Source organism: Neophocaena asiaeorientalis, unplaced genomic scaffold (genome assembly GCF_003031525.2).
Source record: "Neophocaena asiaeorientalis asiaeorientalis breed wild unplaced genomic scaffold, Neophocaena_asiaeorientalis_V1.1 scaffold49, whole genome shotgun sequence".
NCBI classification, from domain to species: domain Eukaryota; kingdom Metazoa; phylum Chordata; class Mammalia; order Artiodactyla; family Phocoenidae; genus Neophocaena; species Neophocaena asiaeorientalis.
Genome location: NW_020172456.1, coordinates 4,177,872 through 4,199,923, shown reverse-complemented (window position 1 = coordinate 4,199,923; position 22,052 = coordinate 4,177,872). Strand labels below are relative to the sequence as shown.

The 22,052-nt window shown below is 41.0% G+C and overlaps 1 protein-coding gene and 1 pseudogene across 2 annotated transcripts in view; both read left to right on the top strand.

Annotated features, from left to right (window-relative positions):
- TTLL5 (tubulin tyrosine ligase like 5) overlaps positions 1-22,052 on the top strand; it is a 306,995-nt gene that overhangs the window by 55,739 nt on the left and 229,204 nt on the right. The window contains exons 10-15 of the mRNA XM_024737788.1: positions 1,954-2,055; positions 3,863-3,954; positions 4,724-4,831; positions 17,031-17,112; positions 18,719-18,780; positions 20,184-20,278. Of these exons, the coding sequence (XP_024593556.1) occupies positions 1,954-2,055; positions 3,863-3,954; positions 4,724-4,831; positions 17,031-17,112; positions 18,719-18,780; positions 20,184-20,278 (541 nt within the window). The remainder of the gene's footprint in view (positions 1-1,953; positions 2,056-3,862; positions 3,955-4,723; positions 4,832-17,030; positions 17,113-18,718; positions 18,781-20,183; positions 20,279-22,052) is intronic.
- Positions 11,550-12,164, top strand: LOC112394922 (zeta-crystallin pseudogene; annotated as a pseudogene). The gene has a single exon (XR_003002251.1). The product of XR_003002251.1 is annotated as a zeta-crystallin pseudogene (transcript).

Here is a 22,052-nt window from a genome sequence, read left to right as displayed (position 1 = left end):
TGACTGAAATAAAGAGTGTAGCACTTTTGCCCTTTTGGGTAACTTTTTCACTGAGCTTAGTTTTGTGTTTCTGTTTTCTCTAACTCTTACTTCTTCTTGTACTTACAAGAACTCTAACATTAATGATCTTGTCCTTCCTGAGTTTCAGACTATAAATGTCCCAGCTAAAAGGAAGACTAGGAAGAAGAAAATTTATTTTTTTTAGAGATGCAGTCCTATTGACAAAAGGAGGATAAGAATGACAGATGTGTTGGGTACCAGTTTACAGTTAACTGCCAGGCCTTTGCCAGTCTTTTCATGTTGACCAAATTAGATCAGGTACTTGTATTTAAAAGAGAAGAAAAACCTCTTTCTCTGAAGCAGAACCTTTTCCCTCCCTCTAAATCATTATTTTGGGGGAGAGATGGCAGGTGGTATGTCACTGTGAGGTAATGTCTGGTTGAGGCAGGCAGCCTCTGTGAGGCCTGCCTGGGCCCCCTTCGCATTTCACAAGAATTCAGAGAATGACTATTTCCCGCTTGATTGGAGGATCTCTGACGAAGGAAGATTGGGATGTATAGGTAAGGTTTACCCACCACGGAGTGACATGGGTGAAGTTAAGTGATAACTGCCGGAAGTTTCTGGAAAATCTGAGGTCCTTCTCATGCATAGACGTAATGCTCATCAGACTCTTGCCCCTTAGCCATACATGCCTGGTCAACATTTTCTCTTTGTCCACATCCTTCTTCCTGGCCTCATGCTTGTTTATTTTAGTTTTGGGTGTTCTTTTTTGGTTTGTTTTTTTTATTTTTCCTTTTTCCACTCTTCTTTCTTTGGCTCTTGTAGATTTCTAGTACAGGGAATTAGGGAGCAGAGATAGTGGGTGAGTGAGAAGAAATAGAGGAGAAGAAAAATTTTAGATGCTGCCCTTCAATGTGGTAAAAATTCACGTTGACTTCATAGTCTGAGTAAGCACATGTAAATAATTTGTAAATCATGTGAAAATAAACTTGTGGCCTTCCAGGACTTTTTTTCACACACTTGGTTGTGCCTCTGGGGAAAACCACTTCAGTGAAGGGTGATATGGTTAGAGTGGTATGTAAACAAGGGGTGATATTTACCATAACCGTTCGACTCGAGTGTACTTTTGTTGATGCTGAGCATCACTGGAAAGTTTTCTCTTTCCTCGGCTACTTCCTTCAGAGGCACATATATTTTATACTTTGGTCTTCTTTTGACAACAGTCCAGGATATCAAATGGCTGCTCTGTTTTCAGTGGGCTCCGTGTTTAATCCCTCTTTTTGCCATCAGTCCAAATTCAGGAATTAATCCACTCTACGCTCGTATTTATGCTGTTCTGCAGACTTAGGCTTTGTATGCTGTTAATGCTGCCATTATTGTTCTCTTAATTTTATAGATCAGTTCTGTTTTTTCCTATGGATGTGAGTTCTAAGTCTTTATATTATTATGCTGTCCTTTTTTTCTTTTTGCATACTATTTTCCATAGAATGCTTTAGTACCAGGCACTGTGTAGACACTCAGGTGTTTCTTGACAGGCTAATGTCCCATCATCCACAGCATCCTATACACAGTTTCCTTGACTGTGAATAACTTTGTTTTCATTTTTCATCTTTCCTATCCGTCTAAGGTTCTGTATCAAAAAAGCAGCATCTCATGGTTAAGAACATGGGTTTTGGAGTCAGTGTGATTTGGGGCAAGTTACTTAATCTTCCAGGTCATATTTTAATGTTCATATCTGTTTTAAAAATTAGACATAATGGTACCTCCTTCAGAGAATTGCTTTAATGATTGAATTAAATGTGATATTGTACATGAAACACTTAGTGTGGGGGTTGGCACTTAATAAGCACTCAGTATTTGAGGAGGATGCCACCTCCCTGTATTAATATCTCATTGATCCTGTATTTTATCGAAGCCCTATTCCTGACATTTAACCTGTGTCTTTCCTATCAGGTTTGCCACCGTACGATATGACCAAGGAACCAAGAATATTCGGAACCAGTTCATGCACCTGACCAATTACAGCGTGAATAAGAAGAGTGGAGACTATGTCAGGTACTGGCTGCGCCTGAGCCAGGAGCCAGGGAAGTCGGTCTCCGAGGCAGACATTGGAGAAGTGCAAAGTTAACTTGTTGCACTGGAGGAAAACTTTACGCTCATATCCATGTAACTTAGAGCTATTGGAGTCATTTCATGTAGTTCTGAGGCTTACCTGCTACAGCTTCTCTATTGCTTGCCCACCTACAATGTCCCCTTTCTCCACCAAAATATGCCTTCCTTCCCAAGTTTTGTCTGCCTCATTGTCAAGTTCCCTCACTTGACTTAGAGGTAGGAATTTTATAGGCATATGGAACTTTTTCAAAGTCAAGAAATTAGGTCATTTCAGCACTTGGCAAAATGTATCAAAAGCTTCAAAAATGCTTGTGCCCTTTGACCCAGTAATTCTATTTCTAGGAGCTTAACCTTAAGAAATAAAGGACTTATACACAAGATTAGAAACAAGAATGTGCGCCACTGTACATTGTCAGGTGGAAAAAGCAAGTTGCCACACAGTACATGCAATTTAATTTCTTTTTTGAATATGTAAGATAACTAAAGCTGTTCTTTCCCCCCCGAGGGGGTGTGGGAGAGAGAAGAAAACTAGAAAACTTAAAATGTTAACAGTCCTTAACTATAATGGATGGGATTTTGGGTGGGGGATGTCTGTCTTCTTCTCTGTACTTTTATGTTATTTCCTAAGTTTTTCTAAAAGAAACACTTTTATGATCGGGGGAAAAAACGTTAGGAATAAATTAAATAAAAAAAGAAATGAGGCCATCTCAGAAAAAGATTCAGTGGAACGGAGTACCAGCCCAGCTGTGTGGAAATATTCTTTCTGCTGTGTTTTCTTTCATCCTGATAATTTTGCCAGAAACTGGAAAAATAAAGAAGAAACCCAAACAGTTACTTTCTACTCAGACTAAAAATAGGTGCCTAGAAGGTCCAAGGAAAAAAAGAAAGGAATCTGGAAGTGATGGCATAGTTGCCGAAGCTCTATAGATTTCATTGAGTGTCCTGTGACCGGTGTTAGGAATTGGTTGAAGATGCAATATCTTGCACTTTGGAAGATGAGCAAAGATGCAGCTGGTGGGTTGCGGGGTGGTGATAGGGAATAAGGGGGCAGCTGTAAAATACAGGTTTCAGATTGCAAGACCCTTCCAACAATCTGGGAATGTGCCCTGTTTGCCACTTGGTTGCTGTAGTGGTGGTGTACTTCATTACTTCTGTTGTTGCTCTAGTGCATTCTCCCTTGGGTGATACCTCAAAAGGTATCCAAAAAAGCCGTGTCTATCACTAGATAGAAGGGAGCTTGCTTCAGATGCCAGCACAGTTCTGTCCAGGGTTAACTCATTAAAATGCTGCGCTAGATTAGCTTACTAGCCCATCTAGACTCAGTTCTGGTCTGAAAATGGCATTAGAGGCCGGTTTGTGGGCTCATGTGACATTTACCTCAAAGACAAGGTTAGTATCCCCAAGCATTTCAATGTGTTAATATTTTGTAACCATTCTTAAATTTGTTTACATTCTTTCACAAATTTCTTCTACTGGTTCATGATGCATAATTGTTTGGTTAAGGAGGAATTTGCCTTCCTTTCCCCTACCCACCTCATTAAGGCAAGTTGTATGCATTTTCATTTCAATGGAAGAAACTGGTACATAGGCGTATATGACAAAAAGGACCAAGAAAAAGTGGGTGAGTGGAAGTCAGCAAAGGGAATATTTTTCTAAAGACCGATAAGGAAAGAAGGCTATTTGTAAAAAATCTTGTTTCTAGAGCCGGGCCTAGTTGCATATGTGACATTGATCCATGAATTTGTTTTAGTTGTGATGATCCGGAAGTGGAGGATTATGGGAACAAATGGAGCATGAGTGCTATGCTTAGGTATCTGAAACAGGAAGGCAAAGATACAACTGGTGAGTACCAGGGCTTTTTCCTTTTTGACTTCTCTTCTTCGTATAACTGTACTATTATCTCTAACCAGGAGTCATTCTCTCGAATTCTAATAGTGTTGCTGAGATGTCTGATGGGATCATTGTTCTTGGTGTTAATTTTTCCTGCCCTTTACAAGATGGAGAACAACAGGCTTACTTACCATGGCTCCCCGAATCCCTTCTCTTGTTTCTAGTTTGGAAGACAACTTTTTCCTTTAGTTTTTAGGGAATTTGTCCTTCTTGAATGTTGAACTGCTCACTAAAATACGGTCAGCTTTTTACATAACAAATTGTCTATCTCCATATTGGCCCTGAGTTCACATTTTCCTAAGGCAATCTCTTACATTCCTGTTGATGAATTGGAGAATGGACAGTGTCAAGTTTGAGTACAAAGGCTTGGAATCAAAATGGACACTGTCGCTGAGCCTTGAGCAGAATGGGAAGCAGTATGCCGAAAGGCCTATCTCAGTCCACAAAGGGAAGGGTGAGAGGAGGAGAGTGAGAAGCGGGGAAGGCTCCTTTTCCAGTCTGTGTCTATCTCTTGTCATAGGAGACCACTTGAGTACATCCCCCAGCACCTCCATTCTTGCCTGTGTCCCTCTGTTCACAGACATGCCTTCTCCTGGAGCACCCATTTGCAAGACTGCCACATGGAGACTTCTTTGAATGAGCACATGTGCTGTTATAATTATATTGTGTTCTAGAATCCAGTCCTAATTCATGCATTATAGTGTTTTTTTTTCTTTTGTAGCATTGATGGCCCATGTAGAAGACCTGATCATTAAGACTATAATCTCTGCTGAACTAGCTATTGCCACAGCCTGTAAAACTTTTGTTCCTCATCGCAGCAGTTGTTTTGGTAAGGAGACTCAAGAAGCTTAACATATTTTGTGAAAAGGGGCTTGGGAAATTGGGATGGGATACTGGGGTAGAGAGGCTTAGTGATTCTACAAGAGTAAAAGGTATGTGGTGGACTTTTATTTCTTTCTATAAACTCACGTAGCGTATGAAGAGGCCGGTGGTGAACTTAGTTGGAGGTCCCCTGAGGACTAACTAGCTTTCGGTGTGGGAAGCAGGGATTGTAACTAAAGTGTGGGTCTCGTTGTCAGAGCGCAATCAGAAAAAGTCTGCAACGGACTGTACAGGAATCCAGCTCTAACAAATATATTCCAGAGCTCTTTGGCAGCCAGACTGGGAACTGTTCCAAGAAGCTCTGGCTGGTACCAGTATGTGCTTTCTCCCATTTTCCAATGGCTCCTCCTTTTTGTTTTAGTCTTCTTTCTGGTGGGTTCCCCACCCCCACCCCTTCTTTCTTCCCTTCCTCTTCCTCCTCCCCTTCTCTTCTCTCCCACCCCTAATTCCCTATTTGCACAGAGAAGGAGTAAGAAGCAGATCACAACTACTGGACCAGGAAGCCTGTTGCTCGCTGACCGGCTAGTTGTGACTGTAGCACCGAGGGTGCCTGCCCCCGTTTGCTGTCTGTGTGGATGTGAGTCCTTAGTGATTGCTGGTATGCATGTCTGTGCAGTCACACAGGCTTTCAGCAGGTGGCAGGCTGTGTTAGTAAAACACAGTAGGGTCATTGATGGGGGGATAATTAAAGGAATACAGTAGGAGACAGCGTAACAGAGAAGTAAAGAACATGGGCTGTAGAGCCTGACAGACTTAGTTTGAGACCCATTTATACCCCTTATTAGTTTTCTGATTTTCAGCAAGTTACTCTAATCCTGTTTCCTCAACTATAAAATGGCAGTAATGATGGTTCCTGCCTTCTAAGTGTACCTTGAAGGGCAAATGAGATGACGTACGCAAAGCACTATTTGTACTCCATAAAAAGTTTTTTTTTAATTATTTTTATAATTAGACATTATAATTCTTGATCTCTTTAATCGATTATCATAACAGCTTGTACTTGAGGGGCACTAAACAAAGGGAAGTGTTGAGACTCTGAATAGAAGATGGTAGATAAACCAGGACCTAAAATTATACAGGCAAAGAAGAGGTTATGATATGTGTATATCTTCTTAAAATGCAAATATGTTCATGTCTTCTAAAACCCTTAAATGGCTCCCTAGGCTTAACTTGTAATAGATACTTGATAGGACTTCAGAGCTTCCAAGGATCTGACCCCAGCTGACTTTTCTAGAATTCCATTTCCCCTCCTACACCTTAGAATCCAGTGGTGCCACTGAGGACTCCATGCCTTTGTGCCTCTCTGTAGGTCCTGCAGTCCGGCTAGACTCTGCCCCTGTCTGCCCTACACACTCCTCTTTATATTCTGAGACTCAGCTTGACGTCTCCTCCAGGAACGCTTGCCTAACAAAGTGCCCTGTAGCGTCTCCTCTCTCCTGCTGTTCTGTACTTGTTCCATTATGTTCTCTTCCTACCGGTAGTCACTGAGCTTATCGTCTTGAATTCTTAGAAGTCATTGGTGTCTCCCCTTCCACTCTCACCCTGTTTCTGCCGAACCAAACCTTTTATCATCTCTTTTCCTAACCCTTTGCCTTTGCACCTGCTTTATCCTGTGCCTGAAATATCTTTCCCATGTTACTTTACCTAAAAGATAACTGACATCTTTTCAAGATAAAGTCAAGTATCACTTTTTCGGTGACATTTTCCCTAAGTCTTCCCATCAGAGTTAGCCACCTCGACCCCAGCACTCTGTTCAGTCTCCAGCGACGCCTGCATGTCCTTTAGTTCCTGTTTACGTGTCTGTCTCCCCCACTGGACTGGAAGCTCCTTGAAGACAGCAACAGCGTCTCTCTTGTTTTTGCGCCTTCTGTGCATAGCAGCGTTTTTTGCTATTGAAGGATGTCCGGGAAATGTTTGTTGAATGAATGATTGGTCTTGATTTAATTGCCTTTTGGTGGCCTGACAGCAGGCTTCCCAATGGATCTGGTGTGGTAAGGGCCAGGGGCTCTTAGAATTATTGCAGACTTTTTGAGGAGGGGGTGTGGGAAATCTGACTCCAACTGCAAAAACCTTATTAGATTAAAAAAAAATTAAACATTTCTTTTCTACATCTACTTGGCTCTTCTGTGAGAGTAAATTTCTAGTAGCTCTTAATGTAAAAATCTCTGTTCTGGAAATCATCACAAGCTCTTCTGAATGTTTCCTTTTCTATTTTATTTCATTACCAGATTGCCTTTTGGAGGCTTAAGAATTTCTTGACCTTAATGGCATTAGAAGTTCTGATGTGAGAGAAGCAGTGACTTTCTCTGACTCAGTGAAATGTCGCCTAAGACTATTTCATCAGCCATGGGTCTCCAGCCCCCTCCCTGCTTGTGTTCAGTTTTAATAAACTGAGTGCATCTGGAGTTTTTTAAACTGTTGACTATCTTCTTGGCTTTTGTGGTTCTAATTCCACTTCCTGTCAGCCCTGGGATTTTGTGTGCTTCATTAACTTCCCCCCATCATAAATGATTTTGTATACGTGTGTCTATTTGTGTGAATCTCTTTGCCTCCCACTGGTTCCCAACCTCCCCTGGGGTTTAAGTTACAAGGAATAATCTGGGTTTTTTCTTTTGTTTTTCATTTGTTTTAGAGTAAACAGGAATTGAGAGCTTCCCAGAAGAATTTGGCTTGAACAGAGCATTGGTGTTTTAGAGGAAGCTAATAGTCTGGTGATGGGGTTCACTATATTCTTTTGGTTGTTGTTTCTGCCTTTCCACATTATATGGATCTTTGCCAGAAGCATTCCATTTGTATCTAAGTGTTTCTGGCCTGTGATTTCTTTCCCACCCTCCCACCTGTAGTGTCCAGCTTTTGTTTCCAGGTACGGTCAATATTCCCATTCCTTTGTTTATTTGTGTAGTTAACTTTTCTCAGTGCCTGCTGTGTTCAGGGTGTAGATTATGAGTTTGTTCCTCTCAAACCAAATTTTACATGGGATGATATATACAGATACCTGCGTTGTATTAATAGCATTTAAATGTAGGCTTAGGAACCCTCACAAACTACCAGAAACTTAGCCATTTGATGCTTTTTAATAGATTTGTACATCCGGAAAGGACCTCAGAGAATAATTAATCCATATAAAGAAATTGAGGCCCTGAGAAATTAAGACCCTTGCCTCAGGTTCTAGAGCTAGTGAGTGGGAGAACTCAGATGAAAGAGACTCAGCTTGGAGAAAGGGGGTCAGAAGATGGGTTTTGGCAATCAAGTCATCTTGGTCATAAGACTCTTGATCAGTAGAACTTTCGATGCCTCTCCCAATAAAACAGACTTTTGACAGTCTAATTTTTACTGCCTTCAGAATTCTGAAAATGTGGTACCATGTGAAATATATGCTTAAACAGCAACCCTATAAATAGGGTTGCTTAGGAAATTGGCGCTGTGAGATTACTGGCTATGAGAGCTTTTTTTTTTTTGAACAGTTGGAGAAAAACAGCCCCAAACAGGATGTTAGCTATCCTTTAAAGATGCTGCTGCTGACAGTGGTTTCATCTATGTGTGTGAGGATGGCTGAAGTGACAGGCTATGACCATGGTCCTCTCTAGCCTGAGAGCGTATGAACCAGCTGTCCTGCCACTTGTAGACTTGATCAGACTGGCCTTGTTTAGGTAAGACTAGTGACATCTTTGTTCAGGACAAACCGTGCTCAGTATACCGTGTTATGTTGGATGGTTGCTGGTTTGGCCTTTTATTGGTATTGTCTAAGACCATTTCACAGGGTAAGCTGACATCCTTAAAGTGGGAGTGTCCGTAAATATTTGTTGGAGGAATGGAAGTAGGCAGCATACATTTTATAATGGAAACTACTTGACCAACAAGAAAAATAATGAAAGTCATCAAACAGTTCACTTTTTGAGATAATTTTCTTTTCTGGCTTATCTCCTACTCCTGTTTAGATGGGAAGTTTACTGTAGAAGGGACTTAGAAGAAAGTACCTACTGTTCGTCAGGCACACTTCATTGGTTATTTCCTTTAGTCCTCTTAAGAGTTTTGTTGGTGTTTAGTACTCATGTTTTATAGACAAGGAAAAAAGATTCAGAGAGGTTAAATCATTTGTCCCAGGTCATGCTGTTAATAAATGGCAAAGCCAAGTGTGAGAGCCAGGTCTCTCTGGCTCATTTTCCACCCACATAAAGACAAGTTCTGATGTGTCCAGCCGTTTTTGGCGTGCTCCATATCCTGGATTCTCCTTCTGCTCTCCTGTAACTAGATCTCAGGAAAAATGATGTCATCCTTTTTAGCAGATCAGGCCTAAAAAAGGGTACTCTTTCTGCTCTAATCAGCAGTACCTAGTTCTAGATATTCCTCTCAAATCTACCTTTGCATATGGTAGCCAGATACCATATTGATTTATTGGACTAGTTAACAAATTGGCTCTGGGCTTTTTCTTTTATTTAGTTCATTTTCCTGTGGGATTTTGGTCTGTTTTTTTTTCCAAATTTTCCTTCTGGACCCCAGATAAAGACTTCCTCCTTAGGTTTTCAACTCCAATCCACAACCAAGGTGAAAAGAACTTCCTTTATACAATAGCATTTGACTGACAGCAAGATCTGGCTAATGTCAGCACTTTCCAATTTCAGGGATTACAGCTTCAGCTGGGACTTTATTTCTGGGGCGGGTTAGTGGGTTGATTCCAAAACTAGTGGTGTGACATGTTTAGTAATCTCTTAGGACTTGGATGCATTGTTATTCCCCTATCAAATCTTTTTTTCCTCCCTTTCTAGACCATCTTTTATTAAGTTTTTCCTTAATATGTCTTAATATATAAAAATCTTAATGAGAATTTCTCTTATTTTCTTGATGATTGGTGGCTTTATTATGAGTATTATTATGAGTCTTGCAGTTAAGGTCATTTTTGGGAAGTAGCCGCAAATTATTTTGTCTTTCTCAAAAATTGTAGTGTTTTACATTAAAAATTTTTTTAATTAAAAAAATTTTTTTCTTCTCTTTTTTTTTTCTATCGGTATTTTCTTGATTGCTTCCTATGTGCTGTGTATAGTGCAGACTGTTTGCTATAGAGCAGTGCACGAGACATGGCCCCTGTCCTCAGGTAGTGGGGAGAACCAGACATGAAATGACCCAGGACAACACAAGTAGCAGAGCACAAGTAGCAGAGTGACTCAGGTGCTCTTGGAATACACCAGGAGTTACCAGCTATGCCTAGAGGAGCCAGGGAAAGCCATTCCTAACAGAGGGAATATGACATGCAAAATACAGTGTCATGACAGAATGTGGCATGTTCTGAAATGGCAAGTTCAGTGTGACTAGATGTAGCCTGAGTTGGATGAGGTGGCGAGTGATAAGGTTATGGAAGTAGTTTGGGGACCGATTGTAAAGGACTGGCACGGTTAAATTCATCCTGCAGACAATAAACAGCCATCAGAGCTGTTTGAGCAGTGGAACAACAGGATTATTATTTTTCCTTTAACTTTTATCATGTCTTGACCCAAAGCTTGGTGTGACAGAATTATAACACAGGGAATACTGTACAACATTATTAGAAGTGACTAATTTAAAATCCTCCAGGAACCAACCTGACATCAGCGTCTGTTGCTGGGCCAATTCACTGCCTGTCTCTCTATCTGACAGGTGTGTGTCTTAGAAAGGTAATTCTGGGCTTCTCTGGTGGCGCAGTGGTTGAGAGTCCGCCTGCCGATGCAGGGGACACGGGTTCATGCCCCGGTCCAGGAGGATCCCACATGCCGCGGAGCGGCTGGGCCCGTGAGCCATGGCCGCTGAGCCTGCGCCTCCGGAGCCTGTGCTCCGCAACGGGAGAGGCCACAGCAGTGAGAGGCCCACATACCCGCCCCCAAGAAAAAGAAAGATAATTCTGATGGCCACATGGAGAATGGACTACAGTGGTGAGAGACTAGTGCTAGGGAAATGATTTGGTGGTAGGAGGTACCCAGTGATAATATACACTTAGTCATGTGACCCAGCACTCCCACTCATAGGTATTGACCCAAGAAAAATGAAACCGTACGTTCACACAAATACCTTTACACGAATGTTTATAGCAGTATTATTCATAATCGCCTAACACTGGAAGCAGCCCAAATGTCTATCAGCTGTTGAACAGATAAGCAAATTGTCGTCCATAAAATGGAATACTACTGAGCAGTAAAAGGAATGAATTACACTACTGATATGTGTGACGACATAGATAAATCTCAAACGCACAATGCTAAGTGAAAGAAGCCACTCTCAGAAGGCTACATACTGTGTGATTCCATTGATTTGACTTTCTGGAAAGGGCAAAAGTCAGATCAGTGATTGCTGGTGGATGGGGAGTGAGGACTGACTGCAGAGTGAAAAAGGGAATACTTGTGATAGAATTGTTCTGCATATTGACTGTGGTGGCAGTTAAATAACTATACATTTGTCAAAACTCATCAAACTTTATAATTTAGAAGGGTAAACTTTATGTAAATTATACCTCAGTAAACCTATCTTTAAACAAAAGATAATGGTAGATGGATGAACCTCAAAAACATGCTAAATGAGAGAAGCCAGACTCAAAAGAGTGTATGCTTCCATTTATATGAAACTCTAGAATAGGCAAAAATGATCTACGGGATAAGAAATAAGAATAATAGTTGGTCTTTTTTCCGTGGAACCTGAGGGATCCCTCGCAGATTTTGATTTCCCATTCTAGAACCGGTATCTAGGTCACCATGGCGACTGGACAGAAGTTGATGAGAGCTATTAGAGTTTTTGAATTTGGTGGACCAGAAGTGCTGAAACTCCAGTCGAATGTTGCCATACCAATTCCGAAAGACCATCAGGTTCTAATTAAAGTCCAAGCATGTGGTGTAAACCCGGTGGACACATATATTCGCTCTGGTACTTACAGTAGAAAACCACTTCTACCCTATACTCCTGGCTTAGATGTGGCTGGAATAATAGAAGCTGTCGGAGAGAGTGTATCTGCTTTCAAGAAAGGTGACAGGGTTTTCACTACAAGCACAATCTCTGGGGGCTACGCAGAATATGCTCTGGCAGCCGATCACACTGTTTACACACTGCCAGAAAAACTGGACTTTAAACAGGGAGCTGCCATCGGGATCCCGTATTTTACTGCTTTTCGAGCTCTGCTTCACAGTGCCCCTGTGAAAGCTGGAGAAACTGTTCTGGTTCATGGGGCTAGTGGAGGGGTTGGAATAGCAGCATGCCAAATTGCTAGAGCTTATGGCTTAAAGGTTTTGGGCACAGCTGGTACTGAGGAAGGATTTACCTAAAAAAAAAAAAAAAAAAGAATAATAGTTGTCTGGGGGTGTGGCGGCAGGGAGCAGGGTATTTGCCAGGAAGGGGCACGAGGGATCTTTCTGGGGTGATGGAAATGTTCTGTGTGTGTTGATATGAGTGTGGGTTACATGGATGTATCAAGACTCACCAAATAGTACACTTAAGGTCTGTCCATTTCATTAAATATATAAATTTTACCTCAAGAGGGAATATAGAAGAAAGGCTGGATTAAAGAGAAACAAAGAGAGAAAGAGATCTGGTAACGTGATGGATTGGGGAGGTGGTAAAGAGAGTGTTTCTAGCTTTGGAGACGAGCGCTTGGGGTTTTCGAAGATGAAGAATAATGGGAAGCCAGACAGGTTTTGGGAGAAGATAACAAGCTGTGTTTTGTTGAGTGTTAAGTACCTGTGGGATATCCTAGTGAAGATGTCTGCAAGGCATTTGGAATTATGGATTTGGTGTCCAGGAGACACTTGACTAAAGATACAGATTTGAATGTCATCCTCATAATGTTAATTGCAGCCATGAGAATACATGAGATCACCCGAGAAGAGAAGTAGAACTGAGAAGGAAAGAGACCCAAGGATGCTACCCTGAGCAAGCCTACCAGTGACTAGCTGGGCAGAAGAGAAGGAATGAAAGAAGGAGAGAAAGGAGAAGGACAGTCAGAAGAGAGCAGTGTCCTGGAACCAAGGGAGAGGGAAGTTCCAATAAGTAAGGATTGTCAACAGTTTCAGATACTTGGACTTAAAGCAGCAAGGTGGTCTTTGGGGATCACAGTGAGAATAGTCAATTATTAAAGAGTGGCAGCAGAAACAAATTGTTATGGGCCAGGGAGTCAGTAGGCGTTAAGAAAGTTAGATTGCTTTTTCAAGAGGCTGCTTGAGGACTTCCCTGGTGGCGCAGTGGTTAAGAATCTGCCTACCAGTGCAGGGGACATAGGTTCGAGCCCTGGTCCGGGAGGATCCCACGTGCCGCGGAGCAACTAAGTCCGTGCGCCACAGCAACTGAGCCTGTGCTCTAGAGCCCGCGAGCCACAACTACTGAAGTCTGTGCACCTAGAGCCCATGCTCCACAACGGGAGAGGCCACCACAATGAGAAGCCCGCGCACCACAGCGAAGAGTAGTCCCTGCTCAACGCAACTAGAGAAAGCTCGCGCGCAGCAACAAAGACCCAACGCAGCCAAAAATAAAATAAATTAAAAAAAAACGCTGCTTGAAAGAAATAGGGGGGTAAGGGCGCTAATGTAAAATATGAGGTGGAGTCAGGCTTCTTAACCATTCACTAGTCACATTTTCAAGTTTGTTTTGATTTGGCTGGGGGCTGAAGGAAATATATCTCACCAAGGAAAATTTTCTTGAGGAAACATCGTTGAATAAGGTGGTAGCAACAGTCCTTTAAAAACACTTGCTTTTCTGTCACGATGAAGACAATGCAGAGGAACAAAGAAAGTAGCTCTCAGAACTGGAAAAGCCTAGCTTGCCTACACCTTTTAACGACAGGAACACTGGTGTATCTCATCCTGGATACTGAATTTTTGAAATTGTAGACACTGCTGCTAAAACACACAACATTAAAAGGTGAGGAAATTTAATATTCTCAGTACAACCTATTGATACTTTTTACCGTTTAAAATCTTTAATGTCCTCAGAAAAGACCAATCGTAAGTTAAAAGGGTCATTATAAGGACTCTAGTAGCCTGCCAAGGACCCAAATGCTTTTGATTAAGCTGAGTTGATTGTTGTAAGAGATAAACCTGATACAAATGCTCTCTTTTTCACCCCAGTCCTCTCCCCCAGTTCCCGCCTCTCAGGTGAGCTGGGCTTTGTGCTGTGTTGCAGTGCTATCACATACCCCACCCTCAAGTGATGGTAGATCCAAGCCTGGCGCATGTACAGATGTTAGTTAGATTCAAAGCTGATTTTGAGATCGTTTAGCCCTGGTGGGATTTATTCACCTGAGTGAAAATTAAGTTGCACTGTAAAGGGTGTTTTCTCTCTTTGGGTTGTTTTTTTGTTTTTGTGTTTTCCTTTCCCCTTACTTTCCACATTATTGATTCTCAGCCTTTCAGCTTAAGATTCTTGGAATCTGCCTCTTAACTGGGGAGACAGTAAAGTAAATGTGTTGGTTGCTTATTGTGAGGTGCTTAAATAATGGGTCTTATTGATCGTTTTTCTGATTTCAATTTGTGTTCATTTGTGGCTGATTCTTCAAATCTGATCAATATGTGCACCAGTCATTATTCTCACCCCATTCCTTATGCTATTATTATTATTAATATTACCACTTTATGAAATAATTGAATCCTGTGCTTTAGCTTTTAAAAACTGAAGAGAATGTTATTTTTCTTGAATCAGACTCATTATACTTTCTCTGCTTGTGTAATTCTAACATGGATTTGTAGTTTTTGTAATTAGGTTTTTCCTTTTAAATGCCTTTACTGGTGCTGTATCATAGAAAGGGGGGAATATACCATGGGATGACTGAAGATCAGGTTACGAGAATGTACCAGCTATAAAAGCTATGAATGTGCTACCAAAAATAAGATAGGTAAAGGAGCTTTCTTTTCTTTACACCTTTAAAGTATAGATAGTATATGATTTTTGTGTGGTTACATGAAGGTGAATCCTGTCTCAGACTCTCATAGTTTGTGATTATTTTTGCAAATTAAATGGAATCCTAAATAAGTACTATGGAAACCAACTCCTTCATGCAAACTTTACCTGAGAGAGAATTTGAATATGAATGTCTATCTGAATCTATATTGCCTAAATAGGAATTCTGGATATAAGTTAGCTGAGCATATGGAGATTGACAAATGGTGCTTAATAAAGAGAATAGGGGAAGCCAGAGGGAGCTAATAAAGTATCAGAGAGAGAGATGATTCCCCCACGCTCCACAGTGAATAAAAGTTGGTGTGGTAAGGAGGATCCAGGTCTCTAGATTCCCATTACACCAGACTTCATGTTCTAGAAGAGAATCTTTGCCACCAGCTTTTTAGAAGCCTACATTTGTTCTATGTTTTTGAGAGGATTGAGAAATGGGAAAATCCTTCTTGAAGTAAAGAAATGTGCATTTCTGGAAAATACCTGGTTGTGTTCTATGGCTGTGAGCTGTGTGGCTTATGACCTCTGGTCGAACTGTAAGGAAGCTAGTCTTTTCTCTTGGGAAGAAGGTGTGTGTAAACAGTTTATCTGAGGGACACAGAGTGGGATGTTTGGGAATGAGTGGGGCTTCTGAAAGTCTGATGTATTTGATGTATGTATACTAAGGAGGGCTGTGGAGAGGGCCTCATTTTTTTTTTCTTCTTTAATATTTATTTATTTGGCTGTTGTGGGATCTTTATTGCGGCCTGCAGGATCTTTCGTTGCGATACGCGGGCTTCTCTCTAGTTGTGGCACGTGGGCTCCAGAGCATGCAGGCTCAGCAGTTGCAGCACGCGGGCTTAGTTGCCCTGCAGCATGTGGGATCTTAGTTCCCCAACCAGGGATCAAACCTGTGTCCTCTGCTTTGGAAGGCGGATTCCTAACCACTGGACCATCAGGGAAGTCTCCAAGAGGGCCTCATTAATGATAACAATGAGGGACTTAGCAACAGGCTCAGTGGTTAAGAATCCACCTGCCAATGCAGGGGACACGGGTTTGATCCCTGGTCCGGGAAGATCCCACATGCCATGGAGCAACTAAGCCCGTGCGCCACAACTACCAAGCCTGCGCTTTAGAGCCTGCTAGCTGCAACTACTGAGCCTGCGCTCCACAACTACTGAAGCCCACACTCTCTAGAGCCCGCACGCTGCAGCTAATGAGCCCATGCGCTGCACCTACTGAAGCCCACGTGCTCTAGGACCCACGTGCTGCAACTACAGAGCCCACCTACTGCAATTACTGAAACCCGCGTGCCTAGAGCCCGTGCTGCGCAGCAAGAGAAGCCACTGCAGTGAGAAGCCCATGCACGGCAAGGAAGAGTAGACCCTGCTCACTGCAACTAGAGAAAGCCCGCTCACAGCAACAAAGACCCAATGCAGCCAAAAAATATATAATAATAATGAGAGTAAAGTTTGCCAGCTGAGGTTCCAAAGTTAGCCTCTCATCCCTGCATTCTGGGAGAAGAGCCTGCTAATGGTTCTGGCTTTGGTCTTTGTAACAGGTGGGGACTTAGGGGACAAGAATCAGTAAAGAATCCAGAAGCCATGGAAATTTGATCTCTGGCTCCCTCCTTTATAGCTTGTCACAGTCTTGCTTGGCTGCCATTGGCTCTCTCCTTTCTCTTCTGTCTTTCTGTGTTGGGCCAGTGTATTTTATTTTCTAGCTTCAAAGAGGAATTGAAAGCATAGAGGGGAAAGAATAAATATGTTTTATGCTTGGATGTCTTCTTGACCTAGGTTGCAAAAGTAGGGTCTTGGTTTAAGAAAGTGTGATGGGAAGATCCTAGAGAGGTGTCTTCTGTAGATTTTCCTGTTTTCAGAGTGTGGTGGGGGAGAACAATCTAGAACAAGCCCAAAGCAGCATTGATATTGGATGCACTTGTTGCATTCCTTTTCCTAACATTTTTTTTTTTTACCCTTCTAGACAGCAGCAGAATCATGCTGGTTAACTTTTAGAGTCAGGTCACTTTCTGTGTAGAGCTCAGGAATGTCAATAGAGTGGATGATAGAAACTGGAGTTTTATAGCATTATTTTCTTATTATCCCTAGAACTTGATTTCTCTTGGACTTGAAAGTTCTCTACTTCTATTGCCTCTTGATACTTAGCAAATTTCTAGGCCTTTGATGGGAGTTGGTTGGATTGAACCTTCCAGATCTTTGTTTGGTTGTGACATGGAAAATGATCTTGTGTATTGTGTTATGTTGTACTTCTAGAACTCTATGGCTTTGACGTGCTCATAGATTCTACTCTGAAGCCATGGTTGTTGGAAGTGAATCTCTCTCCCTCTTTGGCCTGGTAAGTAGTCTATTCCATCAACTAGAAAAGTACAAACCTTCAATAAGCAGCTCTAAAACACTTTTTTTTTTTTTTTTTGGTCATTTCTCTTGGTGCTAGGAGATTTTTTTTCCCCTTGGTTATTAGATTGAGATGACTAGAATTTCTAAATTTGGGGGATGTGTGATATATTGTCAGAGTCCATATTGCAACCATGGACCCCTATCTTACTAGTCAATTTGCAATCTCTGTTTACTGTCTTATTGGGCTTCTAAGGGATGCTTCTTTCATTTTTATCCCCAGTGTGCTTCCTCTCGCGCTCTCTTTTTTTAAGCTTTGTAGGTGTTCTGCTAAGGGTAAAGAAATACATGAGATATTGAATTTCCTTCACCACCAAAAGTTTATACATACTCTAATCCACATATACCATAAAGGTATAGAGCTGGGCCTAGGGTAGTGTAGATAATATCTGGTCCTTTTATCCTGTCCACGTCCTGGTGTTATCCATCCAAGATTAAAGCCTAAAGACTTCAAACAATCTTTAAAAAAATTTTTTTAACCTATCTATTGTTTAGAAGAAGGAAAGAAAGTTATTTTTCAATACCAGAGAAGATTCTGCTTCTATCTGTGGCTATAGCCAGAGTTTCTGTTAGCGCTGTGCTTCTCTAAACAGCTAGAAAACCCAAGAGATTTATGACAGAGACCACCCAGCTGCTGCATTTTTAACAATGAGAAATTTTGGGAAAATGCCAAGTAATCAAATAGAGACAGACTGACTACTTTGTAGGGTGGGAGTTTGGCTTAACCCCAGTAGTAAGGTGTAGAGCTGGATAATACAGATGCTTCAGATGTTGTGCTACACTTTGGTTAAGTCAACATTTTGCAGATTTCCCAGCAATGTACATTATACAATGTTAGAGAGCCCCAGGATAAGGCATTGGGTCAGCAGCCAGAGGAATCTGGTTTCTGGAGGAACACCTCAACTCCAAAGCCAGCATGGCATCACTGCCATAGGGATGCCCCCTGCTTTCGGACCATGTTGTTTCTGTTTCCATGTGGGTTCCTGCTGTATCATGTGGTGATATTTTGGTATAACTTGTATTTTATTTTTTTGGCCTTCATTTGCAAGCCTGCAAGCTTAAGAAGATGGATTTAGAATGGAAAATGAAGCCTTAAAAAAAAGTACAAGAGATAGCCCAAGTTTCTTCTCTTGCATGTGAATGTGATTTGACTATCACAGCAGTAAAAAAAAAAAAAATTGAACGATGGGCACACTCATAAAAGAGCATATTAAAAATCTGAACCTCTCAAATCCACAGTGATAGTGAAGCAGTGTTATGACCTGTGCAAAGTTTGCATTGCACAATACCTTCTGGAATAAAAAGATTGCATGTCAGGGGATAAGCGCCTTAGATCTGGGCCTGCCTTGCAGAGGATGAGTTTGATGCCAGGCTTTTATTTCTAGAATTTTTGCCCAGATGTTTTTTTTCCCCCATGGATTTGATGTGCTTTATGTGTATCTCCTCATTGACATTTGGTAGCTTTGCTGTATTAAGGCCTGTTAGGGGCAGCTATGCTGTTAACCTATAAAATTATTGATTGCTCTTTTCTTTCTTTGTTCTGTTAGTGATGCACCTCTGGACCTAAAGATTAAAGCCAGTATGATTTCAGATATGTTCACTGTTGTAGGTGAGTAGTAGTGTTTTCTGAAAACTCATATAAAAGTTAAGCAGTGCATCCATTTTGTCAGGTTCTGTAGGTGTTGCCAACTGGCAGTTTCTCAGCCATGCTAAATGTTTTGTACTGAAAAATTATATTTTCAGGGAAGTGTTTATACGTTTCTATTCCCCCTGGCTCCATCCTGCCCTGAGGCTGAACCACAACTAGGGCTGAGACCTAATTCCTGGGGCACAGGAATTAGGAGCTGAGGAAGAGAATTAAGCAAAGATCTGGAGAAAATATATTTTTCTCTGAGCTGAGATAGTGAAACCCACTGAAGAGGCTTTGTTACGAAGGAGACTGGCTGTGTTTCTGCTAGGCAGTCTCTACTGGTGTCAGCGCTCTTCTGTAGTGGTTATAACTGAAGCAGCCAAGGAAGAAATCCCTTTCTGAGTAGATAAGCCAGAACTTTGAGATGGAGATGGGCAGCCAGGTGGGTATGTTTTGGGTTTGGAGTTGTTGTTTTAAGTACTCTAAAAAGACATGATAAAATACACTTGAAATGAACTAACACTTGGTGTACCAGCAAATGCTGTAAAACTTTGCTACCATGTTCTCCTTAGATGAGAATTTGCTTCCTTTTAGGAAATAAGTGAAATTGGCCGAAGCTTAATTTCTTAAGCAATGGGTAATCTACAAAGCCCATTTTGGAAGTTGCCAATAGACCACCTTTAGCAGTTCCAGAAGTGGATCCTATAACAGGACAACACCCCTCACTTGCTTCTGGATTCTCCTGGTAAAAACAACATTATCTTCCAGTCACCATCCAGAAAGCCACTTTGAAATAACTTGTCTTTATTAACCACTGTGTGTTTTTTTTGTTTGTTTTTTTTTTGTTTTTTTTGCGGCACGCGTGCCTCTCAGTGTTGTGGCCTCTCCTGTTGTGGAGCACAGGCTCTGGACGCGCAGGCTCAGCGGCCATGGCTCACAGGCCCAGCCGCTCCACAGCATGTGGGATCTTCCCGGACCGGGGCACGAACCCGTGTCCCCTGCATCAGCAGGCGGACTCTCAACCGCTGCGCCACCAGGGAAGCCCCCCACTGTGTGTTTTTAAATGGTGGTTTGCACTTTTACTCTGAAGTTCATCAGAAGTCTACATCTCTTCTTCCATCAGTATCACATTTCAGCTCCCCAGCTCCCCAAGGAAGGCTGGTTTATCTGCATATATTCCTTACTTGTTTGCTGCAGTTGTGGTGGTTCGAAGTTCAAGTGGAGTATGTGCATGGGAGAGTCATGCCTAAACCTCCCAAGGATGGATCTCTGTAACATTTATGACAGTGAAACTGAGTTTGTCCATCTAAAGGAAAGGTGCAGCTAAATCTGCTAATTTCTTAGAAAATGGCAGGCTTTAATATTTCCCATTCCCCATTCAGGGTTTGTATGTCAAGATCCTGCCCAGCGGGCATCAACCCGGCCAGTTTATCCCACCTTTGAGTCTTCCAGGCGAAACCCTTTCCAGAAACCTCAGGTAAGCAAATTCAGCAACAGGAAACCCCAAGGAAGCTTATTGCAAAGTGGCAGCTGTTGTCAAGGAATGAGCAGAAGTGCTATGATTATAAGGTCACTTACAGCCGGAGAATTGGGGGACCATTCTAGACAGGAGGCAGTTATATTCAGCCACAGCGAATAGCTTATGCTTTTAATGCTTTCAAACCAACTTACTCTCTGCTTTTTTCTTTCTTTTCTTTTGGCTTCTTTTTTCATTGTCTTTTCCTTTTTCCTTTTTCTCTCTTTTTAAAAATCACTTTCTGAAATATGTGGGTCAATATAAAAGACTATCTTTTCCCTCTTCTTTAAGTAACTGTTTAAAATAAAAGTTATAATGTTGCCTTGTGGAGTTACAACACATGTAGATGTAACTCATAAGACAACTACAGTATAAAGGATGGAAGGAGGGTCAAATGGACCTAAGTGGTTGCAAACTTTACTCATTTTGTGTGAAGTGAAAAAAATTAACTGTAAACAGACTGTGAAAAGAATGTATACTGTATTCTCTGTAGTAACCAGTGTAAAATAACACAGAGGTATAGCTAAAAAGCAAACAAATTCAAATGGAGATCTAAAAAATATTCAATTAATCTAAAAAGGCAGAAAGAATAGAAAAACAAAACACAGAGGGGCTAAACAAAAATAATAAAATGACAGACTAAACTCAAAAAATTAAATTGAGCATTAATGGACTAAACACTCTAGTTAAAAGACATTGTCAGAAGGGCTAACAAGTATACAAAATTTAATAGTTATTTTTTAAAATTTTTATTAAAAGCCATAAAAGAAAACCCAAATCAAAGGAGCAGTAGACTATATTTATTGTAAAGACTGTGATTGAAGTTGTAAAAATATCATGTTTTACTCATTCTGTAAATTTAGTGCAAAACCAATCTAAATCGTATTGGATAGAAAGATTTTTTTCAGAACTTGATGTGATACTAAATTTTAAATGAAAGAACAAATGTAACAGAAGAGCTAAGACAATTTGGGGTAAGAAGAGAAGGAAGAATAAAAAGGGATTTGCCCCTCAGATTTTAAAATATATCCCAAAACTATAATAATTAAAACAGTCTGACACTGGCCCAGGTTAACTCACAGAACAATGGAAGAGAGTATAGTTCAAACATGTACTTATAAACTTTGAATGTGATAAGGTAACATTACAAATCAATGGGAAAAAAATGAATTTTTAGTAAACAGTGTTGCAAAATTGGCTCACTCCGGAGAGTTCTACTTAATACCTTGTATAGGAATAAACTCCAAGATAGATTAATAGTCTAAATTTAATAGCTAAAACTAGAAAGTTAATAGAAGCAGTAGGTGCATAATTTTGTGACTTTGGGGTAAGGGAGGATTTCTTTAAGAAGACCTCAAAAGTAAAGATTTTGGGTTCACTGTAGACATATACAGGCATACCTCATTTTACTGCACTTCACTTTATTGTGTTTAACTTTTTAATTATTTGCAGATAATGCCTTTTTTACAAATTGAAGGTTTGTGGCAACCTTGTGTCAAGCAGGTCTATCAGCACCGTTTTTCCAACAGCATTTGCTCATTTTGTGTCTTTGTGTCACATTGTGATAATTCTCGAAATTTTCAAAACCTCACCAGCAAAAAGATTATGACTTGCTGAAGGTTCAGATGATGGTTAGCATTTTTTAGCAATAAAGTATTTTTAAATTAAAAAAAAATCACTCTCTGTTTTCTCAAATTGATATGCTCATAAACGAGGCACAGAGAGGGAATCTACA